The sequence below is a fragment of the Pseudochaenichthys georgianus genome, chromosome 1, assembly GCF_902827115.2.
Source record: "Pseudochaenichthys georgianus chromosome 1, fPseGeo1.2, whole genome shotgun sequence".
Classification (NCBI taxonomy): Eukaryota; Metazoa; Chordata; class Actinopteri; order Perciformes; family Channichthyidae; genus Pseudochaenichthys; species Pseudochaenichthys georgianus.
In genome coordinates, this window is record NC_047503.1 from 13,789,818 (window position 1) to 13,802,174 (window position 12,357).

Genomic DNA, 12,357 nt, shown 5'->3' on the forward strand with positions numbered 1-12,357 from the left:
TTACACCAATCCGGTCATCTGCGATCTTAACAAGCTCATGGAGTGAGCGAACGAGGACAGAGGGTAGCTGGAGAATCCGGCTAAGGGTGCAGAAAGTGGATGTCCGTTCATGGTGAAGCCCAGTGCAGCAGTGTGTCCGGGGCCCTCGTGATAGAGAATAGGGATCCTGACAATCCGCTGGGTGGAGTGTGGGACATGTGAAGCCTCGAGGTCTGCCGCCAGCTGCCTCTTCCACTTATTTCTCCGGTTCTGGAACCAGATCTTGACCTGAGTCTCCGTCAGGTGGAGGGACGCTGCCAGCCCCGCCCTCTCCGAGCTGCTCAGGTACCGCTTCACGTCAAAGGTGGACTCCAGCTGAAACACCTGACTGCGGCTGAACACGGTGCGGGTCTTCTTCTTCCGGGTGGAGCTCGGGTCTTGCTCTGACCGCGCGTCAAAGCCGTTGTGCATGTCCTCGTTGTCGTCTGTCAGGTTGCTGTCCCCTGTCTTCCTGTCGGTCTCGTCGCTGTCCTCAGTTATCGGTTCGGATACTGCCGGGGAGCCCCTGTCACTGGTCGATATTGAGCTACAGTGGTCACCTGGACTTGTATTATCTCTTGGACCTGAACGGAGAAGAAAACATGAGTGACCTGCAAAGCAAGCTAAAAAAAGTGCTTTAAAACGACTGCCCTACTTCAGTGTTGAATCGTGGAGGAATAATTAATTCCACTGGAATACAAACTAAAATGTTTCAGCTGAACGATAGACACATTTATGAAGTAAAAAAAGAAGACACTTTGCCTTTATCTGACATTTGCACTAACCTATTTACTTTAAATGCTTTTTGTGTTTTGAAGCTCACCAGTTGGGGAGAGTATTGGCAAAGCTACGGTGCGTTGATTGGATTGCATAACACCATCAAGGAAGTTGTCAGGCTCGTTTATGATACAGATAATTAATTAATAATTATTAATAATAATTCTAACCACATATTTACCGATTTACTGTGTGGGCATCAGGTGTAAACACAAGACATTCTGAAATCCAACTATCTGACTGTTCACAGTAAAGGGATGGGCACTTTGTTTTTATGATGGCACGTGAGTGAAAGCATCACTTTGACGTGCTTTGCTTCTGCGCATGTGTTTTGGGTTGTATTCTGGACATTTGTGCGTAATGCACGTGCGTAATCCTCAAACCGAGGCACGGATCTCCTAATAACAACCAACTAATACTATACACTGTTTTGTGCGGAGGGGAGAGGACCAATTGTGATTCTGGTGATCCGCCGTGAAGAACCTTCAGTCTTGTCTCACAGATTGGTGCAATCCCTGGTTTCCGTAAGAATGCACGCAATAGGCCTACAAGGCAAGGGATCGGTGGTTTTTAAAGCACTCTGGGAGGCTCTGTGAGCTCCGGGTTACAGAGAGAGGAGCCACTTGACTCGTTCTGACTGTGTTAGTTTTGTTTAATGAGGCGAGAAACTTCCAAGCTGGCTTTCTATATGAACTCATAATGGTTCTACTACATTAACATTATTAAATAAACGACCCGACGGCTTGAATAAAAGGCACCAAACAATGATGTGAATAAAAGATGAATACATGTGACCTAGAACCGACAACCCCATGGCACATACTGCTGTCCTTTTTTAAACGGTTATGTAATATTCTAAAACAAAAATATATATACAAATTCGTTTATACAAAATAATAGGTAAACTGAAATCGGAAGTCTATTAAATCCTCACTAACACACCAGCAATAGCAGCATCACACTGTTGTCTTTAAGGCTACTTGCTCGCACCTCATTTGTTTGCTTTAAAAAATAAATAATGGTTATCTATTTTCAGGATTCATAGCGACTCTCTACTCACTTTGTGGTGTTTCCAGAGCTCTGAAGTTTAAGGCATTTGCCCCGCGGTACCACTGTAAGGGCGAGTCTCTGTACGGGGACCGAGCTGTGGAGCTGCAGCCACCCGGCTCTGGGGCGCTCACATCGGCGTGATGTGCCTTCAGGACTCCGTCAGAAGAGCCGGTCTCCACACGGGCTTCCCCGCGACTCCTGTCCGTCACCGACTCATGTTTATCCCTCCCTTTGCCTAGTATGTTCTCGATAAAAAAAGACGACGCTCTCGATGAAGTGGGAGTCCCGTTGTCCTTGAGCTTCTCCTGCATGTTTTGTCCCCGATTTCACGCTGCTTTTACGCAAAAACCGAGCGAATCCTGGTTTGTTTGTGCGTTAAGGCAGCCTACGGTCCAAACTTTCATTTCGAGCGATGCTGCTTTTGCTCCTGGATCGGATATGGAGTCATTGCAGGGACAGGACGGGGATCTCCTCGGTGCCAGCGGGAGGAGAGGGAGACGGAAGCTGTAATACAGTGAGACGTCAAGTGAACGCTCCACGAGCCAAAGGCATCCAGCGATTGGACGAGCACAATAGCAAATGGGGTTTTCCGGGGAAAGGATAATTACTGTCGTCCCTCTGGTGTGTGTGTGTTTGTGCGTGCGCGTGCGCTCACATCCCCTCGAGGCCATGCAGCCAAGAGAGAGAAAACCTCTGTTCGTGGTACAGCACTCTTTATTTAGGTCAATTAAAGTACAAATCAAAATAAAGATCCACTAGGGCATGTCTCCCCCCCCCCCCCCCCATGTCTTCTCTGAAATATGAAGTATAGTCAGGACCCTGTCGATAAGGGTGTATCAGCCCACACTGATATAGTAGCCCATTTGTAAATTCAGAGCCTATAGTGTTTTAATCTTGTGGAGGCCTGCACCCATTTTACAAAGATTGGATAACCTTTGATGGCATAAACAGTAGGCTATAGGTATAACCATATTTTAGTGGTGATTCCCAGTGGCATGATGGTGTCTCAGAGTTATGATTTTGAACGCATATGCTCATGCATGGCTTGGCAATGCAACGTAAAATGCAGCATTTCGGAGATGCTGCTGCTGTCAAAGGTTATATAAACTTTGCGTAATGGCTCCAATACTCCTGATAATAGGCCTGTCTGTCTGCAGATGCACTTTGGTTTAATTAGGTCTAACTACACATTTCTGCCTTTACAATTAGACTCGTTTGGCAGCATTTCTCAGTGGTGCTGTCACAGGCCTGCATGTAGTTGTTTCCGCGCAGCATTGTTTTTGTCTAATTATTTTAGGTTACTTCCAGCAACAAGCCTTTGGTTCGTATTCTGCCACAATGCAGATAATCTGAGACATTAACCAAGTCAATTAAATACATTAAATTAATCTCCAAACTGTTGTTTTGCTGCTAACAAAAAGTGCTCTGCTTAGGATAATAAGTGAGTGCAGCGCTCATTGGACATATGCAGATAAGATTATATCCATTGGATCGTCTGGGACATTTAAATGAGTGCTGACGGCCGTCTTTAACCTTTTCGCTGAAATGGCAAGACATTTGAGCTTTTTATTTCCTTCAATGACCTTTAACTCCAGTCTCATCCCCCCCGCCCCCCCTTTCTCTCTCCCCCCTCCTCAGACTTACCCTTTGACAGCAGATCAGTGTTAATATTCCTCTTCAACCTAACACTTGTCGTTGACAACAGTAACACGAGCCGTGTGTTGAGTCTTACACCTGTCTTGTAATGCCGCTCACTAAAACACTAAATATGGCGTTGGTGATGGCCTTTGATTCTTTTCGGGTCTCTATACCCACAAGGCCAGATGCTTTTTATTAAACTTTCATGCAATACAGAGTTTTCTATTGAGTTTTGGGGATAACAATTCCTAAATTCTCCCACACCACGCCGCTCCTCCGCTCCCTCCACTGGCTTCCGGTAACTGCTAGAATCCACTTCAAGACAATGGTACTTGCGTACCATGCTGCGAATGGATCTGGCCCTTCCTACATCCAGGACATGGTTAAACTGTACACCCCAGCACGTGCACTCCGCTCTGCATCAGCCAAACGACTCGCTGCACCCTCGCTGCGAGGGGGACCCAAGTTCCCATCAGCAAAAACACGTGGGTTTGCTATCCTGGCTCCAAAATGGTGGAATGAGCTCCCCATTGACATCAGGACGGCAGAAAGCTTACACACCTTCCGGCGCAGACTGAAAACTCATCTCTTTCGACTCCACTTCGAGCAATAGAACTATTAACAAAGCACTTATATACTAATAAAGGACTGGCTTATCTAAAGCCAGGTGAGTAGCACTTGAAATGTTTTTGCTCTATGAAACCTGATGTACTTATATGATTCTGTTTTCTTCAAGTTTGTATTTTGTTGATCGAATGCACTTATTGTAAGTCGCTTTGGATAAAAGCGTCAGCTAAATGCAATGTAATGTAATGTAATGTAAAAAGACAAACACCATAGTTCATAATGCACTCTTGTAACACATGTTGGTACTTCTAGACAAATCTATTAAAACAAACCTATTATTGTGAAAAATAACACTTGTTTAATGTTATAAAGTCAAATGTCAAATTCTTCTGATGCTTTAATAATTCACAAAAACAAAGATGATATCAAAAGATCATACGTCTTCATTTTCTAAAAAAATATCCTTTCTGATTGATCTCCGGTGTTTAAATGCCAAACCTTGTTTTATCGATAGTTTAGTGGCTCCCAACCTGGCCTCTTCAAAGGGACAACAATTAGACAGGTTGTGCACTTCTTAATATTCTTTGCTGTTTTTGTGAAACTCTGGATTTTCTTTTTCGGGCCTCTAACTGCTATTTAAATGAAACCATCTGAGAAGTTTGAAGAGGAAAATATGCAACTCATTACAAAACATGACAAGGACTGTTTATTGCAAGGGTTTACGAGCTAGAAAGGAATATAACAACTGGTTTCATCTCTGATAATATTATGTGCTTTACAATTCTTTTTAAATCAATCTTTAAATCACTAGCTTTTGCACAAATCAACTGAAAAGTGTGTTATTTTATCAAAAATGAAGTGTAGTAAAAGCAGATTTTGGATGTAGTAAAGTACATTGACTTAAGTACAATATTGAGTATTTCCATTTCAGGTAGCTTTATACTACTAGTCCATTACATTTTTAAAGCTAATGTTGTTCTTTTTACTCCACTTTACTGTTAGACAGCTTTGGTTAGTGGTTACTTATCAGATTATAAGAAAAACAAAGATAAATCAAATAATACATTGACATGTAATTATACGTTAGGATATCAAGCAGTAATTAAAGTTAGCTCTATGTATACCAGCTGTGAGAGACAAATGAATGCATCAATAATCATAATCAATTTAATATAAATTATTCTGAAAAGTACTTTTACTTTTGGTAGTTGAAGTCTATTTTGATGCCAATACATTTTCAATGCAGGACTTAGAACATTTTACAATCTGCTTTTGATACTTCTTCTTAAGTTAAAGGGGACATATCATGCTATATTTGAACAATATATTGTAGGGCCATACCTATATAAAGTATATAACTATAGTTTTTTTTTCAAAATACCAAACAGATCCTGCATTTTAGCCATGCCTCATTTCGCTCTATTTGCTCTTTCCAGCCCTGTTTTTGCAGGGGGCTGAATCTGTGAGCTGCACCACGCCCCCCTGCAGGAGACGGGAGTGTGCTCTGAGATCAGCTGCTGGGCTGCAGCGGGGAGAAGAGGGGGAGAAAAAGAGATCTCCGTCCTCCGTGTTTTATGTTATATGATTATATAGAGTCATTATTCATTTGTTTTAAAGCTCAATAAATAACAAAGAAGACCTTTGACCGGCACTTTTATAATTTTGTCCGGAAGATTTAAACTTTAACGGACATGTTGACCTGCGGAAAAAAATCGAACTGAAACTCTGCCGCACGGTCCCCTCGTTGCTTGGAAGAGGCGGAGAGGTGGGTGTTTGTCATCTGCTGGTGGCAAACCGGAGAGAATTATAGTGCTTGCCTCGACGGGGAGGGATTGCATTGAATTACAGGAGCAAACGCTTTCCTCGGGGAGGGAGAAAAAGAGCCACAGCGGAGAATAAACAGAAGGGCAACCATGGCAACCATGCGCGGGAAGTCTTCTTTGCTGCTTTTGTGGCGGACTACAGCGTCACTTACATGCCTGGCATATGTACTACAGCGTCTCCAGCGCTTTCGAGCAGCAATGGCCGGCCGTGGCCCAACCCCACATTCCCCTGATAGGTGGAGAATTGACCACTAAGCGGAGCACCACTTCTGTGACGTAGAAAATAATTCAAATCTGGATCAGTCTGTATCAGATCCGTTGCAGCCCCGTTTTTAGAGATTTGGGTATGGAGGAAAAGAGAGAGGGTTGTGTTTTCTGACACTTGGTGAGTTCCCTGGAACACCGGGGACACATATTCATGTATAAAAGACGTACAAGAGTGCATTGTACATGATAGGTCCAAAGGTGGGGTATGTCATTCTGGAGAAACCAGCTCGAGTGCGCTAGAATTTGAAAGTACACAACCGGAAAAAATCTGCCTCTTCCTTACAGAGCCCCTCTTCCAACACACACGAACACGCACATGACCAATGAGGGCACGAGATAAGTTTGTGCACAGATGGAATGCTGACAGGCAGGTAGGCCATCCAGTTATTTTACCCGGCTCGGATAAAATGATTGGTCGTGCTTTTTACAGCGCTACGGCTTCCACAGATGACTTTTTTTTTGGATTTATTGTCAAAGCATTTAAGATATTCATTGCTATCGGGACGTTAAGAACATTCCAAAAAGTGTTTCTGAAATAAATTACATACCCCCCCTTTAAAAGGTCTGAGTACTTGTTGAGTAAAACTATAACGTAGCATTTATAGAAATTCTCGAGTAATGTACAAGTAGCTCAAAATGATCTTTTGATTAAATGTACCAACCCGGATGGTGTTTCTGTAAAAGAGCCCTCCATTAGATCAGGTTTCTCTGTGTACACCAGGCCGTCTGAACGATGTGGCACCCCAGCCAGCGCCCCCTGCTCTGGGGGCCGACAGCCCAGACCCAGAGGCCCCTCGCTCACTTTCCTCTATCACTCTTCTCTCTTTCTCTCATCCTCCTGTGATCTTTATCCAGCCTGGCGTGCCCTTTGCTTTATATGGCCTGCTCCCCAGCCGCAGCATGCCACCACAGCTCTGAAACACAGTTTCCCCACACAGCATCACATCACTAGCGTGTGCTTCAGGAGACAGCTGCATCAAATTGAGCGTGTTTCTCCCGTTGGCGGCGGCGAGTGTTTTCCAGCCCTCGGTGCAGCCAAACACAGTGTTGCTTACAGTGTGTGTTATAATCATCCAAGAGAAAATAGAAGTCTTCTGTGAGGTGGCAGTGAGGCCAAACTGCATGTTTTTTATAAAGCAAATTTACCGTTCATAACACACAGTACATGCTTCGAAAATCTTGCAGAGATCAAACATTTCACAGTTATTTTGTTGGAAGATATACAACCATTGCCATTTTGCATTGTATAAATCCTTGCGTTGATAGATCTTTCATTTAAAAACAAAAGTCCGACCTAAAAAATTAAAGGATATCTACAAAAATGTGTATCTTCTATATGACAGCATTCATTTGAAATATGTGTACAGTACAAATAAGACAGATATTTGGTCATTAGTAACCAGTAATATTCCCCTTCTCCCGTTTTACCCATTTAATCATCATTTATCACCAACATGCATTGCTCCCTCAAGTGTGACTTTAAGTGTACTGCTCTTAGTCAATGGAAGTGGAGACAGTTTGACCTAGTTCAGTACACTGGAGTGAGATAGGGAGACACAGGAAGCTAGTTTCTCCTCTGGGGCAATTAGGAGGTCCACTACTGACCTCAGCTGACTTGCATTTGAGGCAGTTCACACACAGTAAAACCCAAACATGTATTTCTCTGTTTGTGCATTGGGGTAATTGTGGTACAACCAAGTCAAATGCACCTAAACATGAAAGCAGAAATTGAACCAATGAGACTTTCATTCGCACAGACCTGAGAGCTGCCACTGTACTTGATACAGTAACAGACCCTTGTGTTGAGAAGGCCCTCTAATGGTCAACAGAGTGCCATGCACCTCACACATAACCAGTCTTGATCCATGCTGCTTAGAAAGCATTTTCACTCAGTCTTCATCTTTAAAACAAATGATGCTGGTAAGCCAACTGCAAGGTGGATGTTGAGCAAAGTGTAAAGTTGCAAAAATATGTTATCCACCGGTGTTTGTATTATTATGTGTATTCTTTAGCCTGTTAAGCCTTTTCATATTGTGTTGCTGTTTAGGATCTTTCAGTATTCAACAATTAAGCATTCCAACAAAATGTCATTGCCTTCTTGCTTTGCAGCTCAGCTGGATCAGGCTAGCTGTGGCATTAATAATTCACTGTACATAATAAGTTGATGCTGCAGAGTTTCTTCTCATTGATAGTATTAGCCGAGGTGAGCATTCTTGGCCAGACTTTGTGACGCCAGCAGACCGGCATAAAGTGGGCTTTAATTGCCCATAATCTCTGCCGTTCTCATTCCTCTCAGTGCAAGTCAACAGCATATAGCCTACACAGGCCAGACCTTTAGCCAGGCATGTTTAGCTCCATATCGGAGCAAGCCTCACAACAAGGAATGCTCGGAAGAGATTTTCCACTCAGAGCTCAAAGGACTTCTTTAGAGGGTTTGGTGGATTTTTTCTCTTACTTATTGGGATTTTAAGTCAGTCCACTCATATTTGTATCAAAGAGCTTTACACATTGTTTACCTCCTCAAGAGAAGCTTAGTTCCGTACTTGAAAATGAATTCACAATACAAACACTAAGAAACAACATTATCTCCATTCTAACAAATGCCACCTTTCTTCCGCATGTGTATGCTCTGTGATGTCTCTTTCATTATTAAGAATGCATTCAGAGCCTGCTGTAACCTAGTTTCCAGAGGATTCTGCCTCAGGTATTTGTGTCAGTGGGACACTCATTTGAAGGATACAGTTTTATATGGATAGTATATTATCATTGTCAGCCTTGATAAGGCATAATTCCATTTTAAAATCCCTGAGTGGAAGGGTCAGACCTTTTTATCTGTACAGTTCAATGTATTTTCAGTCAAAAGTTCAAGGTCAAGGATTTTGACCGAGGAATGTTTTTCACACACATTGGATTGCAATGGCGTAAGAACACCAGATCAAATGATGTCCACATTTTTCTTGCAACGAACATTTACAACTAAACTGGGCTGATAGTTTCAAGCACAGCTGTGCTTGAAACTGATTGCAGACTTGTGCAATTAAGAGTCTTATATTAGCAATTGTTTTCTTCTTCTTTAAACTGACAAATCAGGCTGATCCTAAATCAATAGTCTCATGCCTTCAGGTCTACTTTGACAATCGTGACAAAAACAGAGCATTGTTAAACCTTCAAATCTTTATCATTACAAGGGGCCTGATAACATGAGATAGAAAGTTGATAATTCCAGAAAACGATTTTACAGTTCAGCTTTCAAACAAATATGTCAAGTTAAATGTGAGAAAAAAAAATCCAGATACAAATAATATAGTTCAGTTGAAATGAAAAATACCTTGATTCAGCTTATTGAAATGTGAAAATATTGATTATGTTAATTGAATAGTCTTCTCTAAAATAACTCGGTTGACTTTAGCTCCAGTCCCCGGTTTTAAACCCGAGACCACCACAGCTAATTTGTCCACTTATAAGGCCTTATGTGTCCAAAGGATTTCTAACTGGGAATGTCCGTTTGTTTAACCTCTTTGCGGTACGTTAACCCCTGTCAGGACGCACTCGTCAACGCAGTACAAAGGGCCTGAACAAGCGGGGACCTTTTCCCCTGGGCAGACCCTGTGCTCCCACAAGCCTCCCGAAAAGTTCCCAGTCCCTTTACAAACATGACCCTAAAGAAAGGCAAACGAAAATAACTGGAAAACAACACGTGGATAAACTCACTGAAAATAGGAAAACAAATAATTTCGTTTTAAGGAAAATACATTGAACTGTACATTTTATTTCCAAGTGCATTTTTGAGAATTCCGATCCAAACATGCTTCTGAACGAGGTGTAATATTTCTTCATAATTTCTAACCATAATTGAAAACACGTGGCTAAGGGCGACTTGCTGACCCCCTGTAATAAGCTTATGGCAAACATAGATCCGTGTGCGAAAAAGGAGCCAGGACCTGCCCAGAGTATTCAATCGGGCTTTGAAATAAGGAATCCGGTCATATGGCAAGACAAAAGGAGAACTCCGCGTGAACTGCACTGTTAAGTGTTCGCTCAGACTTTGGCACAAGTCCAAGCGCAAACAAATCAGCGACACCCGCAGGACCGTGCGGCGAAATAACGAAAATACTTAATGAAGGGAATTTAAACACTATTTAGCAACTTTTTGCACATCTTTTGGAAACGGTTCTGACCTTGTTAAAGTCCTGTGACCTATAATGCTTTGAAATCTCTCTCACCAAACAATTGAGTGTTAGACTAGAGCAAGAAAAGTTAAGAAATTGAATTCTGGAGGAAATATCTCAATAAATAAGTTATTCGTCCCCGAGGTGTATATCCTATAGGTCACAGTACTTGAGCCCATTGTTTTTCTTCTTCCTTTAAACAACATTCACCAACATGCTGTCGGGTCGTGGTTTTGAATAAATCCACATTCGAGATTTGGGTTGCATTGTTCAGATAATGATGACCCACTTCAATAGAAATAAGATTACTAGCACTATACGTCGGCATGTTAACCACCACATTACAGATTTGATTGTATTTGTACCATAACGATGAGAACCTCACATTTGTTTTAACTGGTCGTAGACTATGTGTTCAATAATGATAGCCTACTGTATTTACTTTTTTGGAGCTATACGGGCCGTCTTTCTCTTCACTCATCTCATGGTCAGATGAGCACCGATCACATAAAACGATCGCGTGAGAAAGAAATGGAGGGCGCGCGCGAGCTTTAGTCCCGCTGTCAATTAGCTAGCGATGCAATTGGGATATCAGACCATCTCCACACTCTTGTTCAATGCATTGATTATTCAAAGAGTCTAATCAATATTTACATTACTTTTTCCTGACGCAATGTATATACAGACTAAAAACAACAGCAGGAAACATGCACACTTTAAATCAGCCATACCATTCTACCACTCGCAATCTTTTACGTACCTCTTTATTTCATTTCCTTTTTTCAATAGTTTCTAACTCCTAATCAGTGACTTTGCTGCCAGTCTGACATCACTTGTTTGGGTTATTTTTCAGTTATTTCTGTATAGGATAAAGAAGCATTCTGTTTCATTACACTTCATTAATATATTGCTCTTTATCTCCGATCTATCTATTTCATTTTTCAAAGACATTTTATTTCTATTTGAACAAATCCCGGTTTTTTGCGGCTTTGCAGCAGATTGAACATGCAACATCGAACAGTTCTTGTGGCTCGTTTCCTTTTTTTTCTTCTAACATGGTTTTTGTGTTCGAATGGCTTTGATTTTCAAGCACAAAAAACCCCGAAAAAGATACTATCTGCAATTCACCTGATGGTTTAAGGAAAAAACACATATTACTGTGATTAACCACTTTTAATTGTATTTCTATCTTCTATCTTTTTTTTGTGAATTGAAATGAGAAATTAGTTTGTTTATTTGTTTTTCAAATTATTGTCAATTTTGTGTAATGCAAAATATACTACACAGGTTTGCACATTTTTAACAGTAATGCTCTTTGCAGTATTTACAGATGTACATTTTTGTTTCTTTTTGAGTTTTCCATTTTAGTTTCGCTTTTCAGGTGAGAACAAAGGAGAGGAAAAGTAAAATTAAACCGATTACGCACTTAATAACTTACTGCATGTTAACCCTCAAACGATGTGTCTGGTTAATGTGGTGTACAGCGCGAACATGATGGGAACACTTCACAGTATGACAATTATCATCTAAAAAAGGTTTCAATTCAGCTTCAAAGTAAGGTTGTTTTTACACGCCATGTGTTTTAATGCAAACATCTCACACATTTTTCATTTATTTGCATTGGAAAAAAATCTGTCAAATGTAATAGTTTACATAGAAAAAGTAACAATCAATAATACCTTATTTAGTATACTAATTAGACTAGATAAACCATGTCTTTAACAACAAAACTGCTTACACCAATAAAGCAAACATTGTAATGATTTACATCCCGTAACAACAATAATGATTGTCATACAGAATAAAAAAACAGTAGAAAATGCAACACATACAGAGCCATCCAATCAAATGGTCAGTTCCCTCAAGTGTTCTATTTGTATTAAATTAGTCTTTTAATGAACATTTTCGAAAATATACATGAAAGGTTGTTTCTTAGCAGCTTGGTAACCAACAACAGATATAAAGAGAAGAAGATAACTACACATGTTTCAATTGAAAAACAAGATTTTTAATTAAATAATAAAAACATCAACTTAGAAAACAATAAT

General features: G+C 41.0%; 1 protein-coding gene across 1 annotated transcript; it reads right to left on the reverse strand.

Moving 5' to 3' along the window:
* hmx1 (H6 family homeobox 1) lies at positions 1 to 2,315 on the reverse strand. The gene is made up of 2 exons (XM_034094239.1): positions 1,856 to 2,315; positions 1 to 602 (listed from the first exon to the last, which is right to left on the reverse strand). Exons 1-2 carry the CDS (start codon positions 2,154 to 2,156, stop codon positions 1 to 3), a joined length of 903 nt encoding a protein of 300 aa, XP_033950130.1. The 5' UTR covers positions 2,157 to 2,315.
* Positions 2,316 to 12,357: the final 10,042 nt, after the last annotated feature.

Bases quoted from the DNA above. Each gene is read 5' to 3' on its own strand.
- hmx1 (XM_034094239.1), bottom strand. From the start codon at position 2,156: ATGCAGGAGAAGCTCAAGGACAACGGGACTCCCACTTCATCGAGAGCG. The intron at 603-1,855 runs GTGAGTAGAGAG...TTCTCCGTTCAG, and splicing joins AGCTCTGGAAACACCACAAA to GTCCAAGAGATAATACAAGT.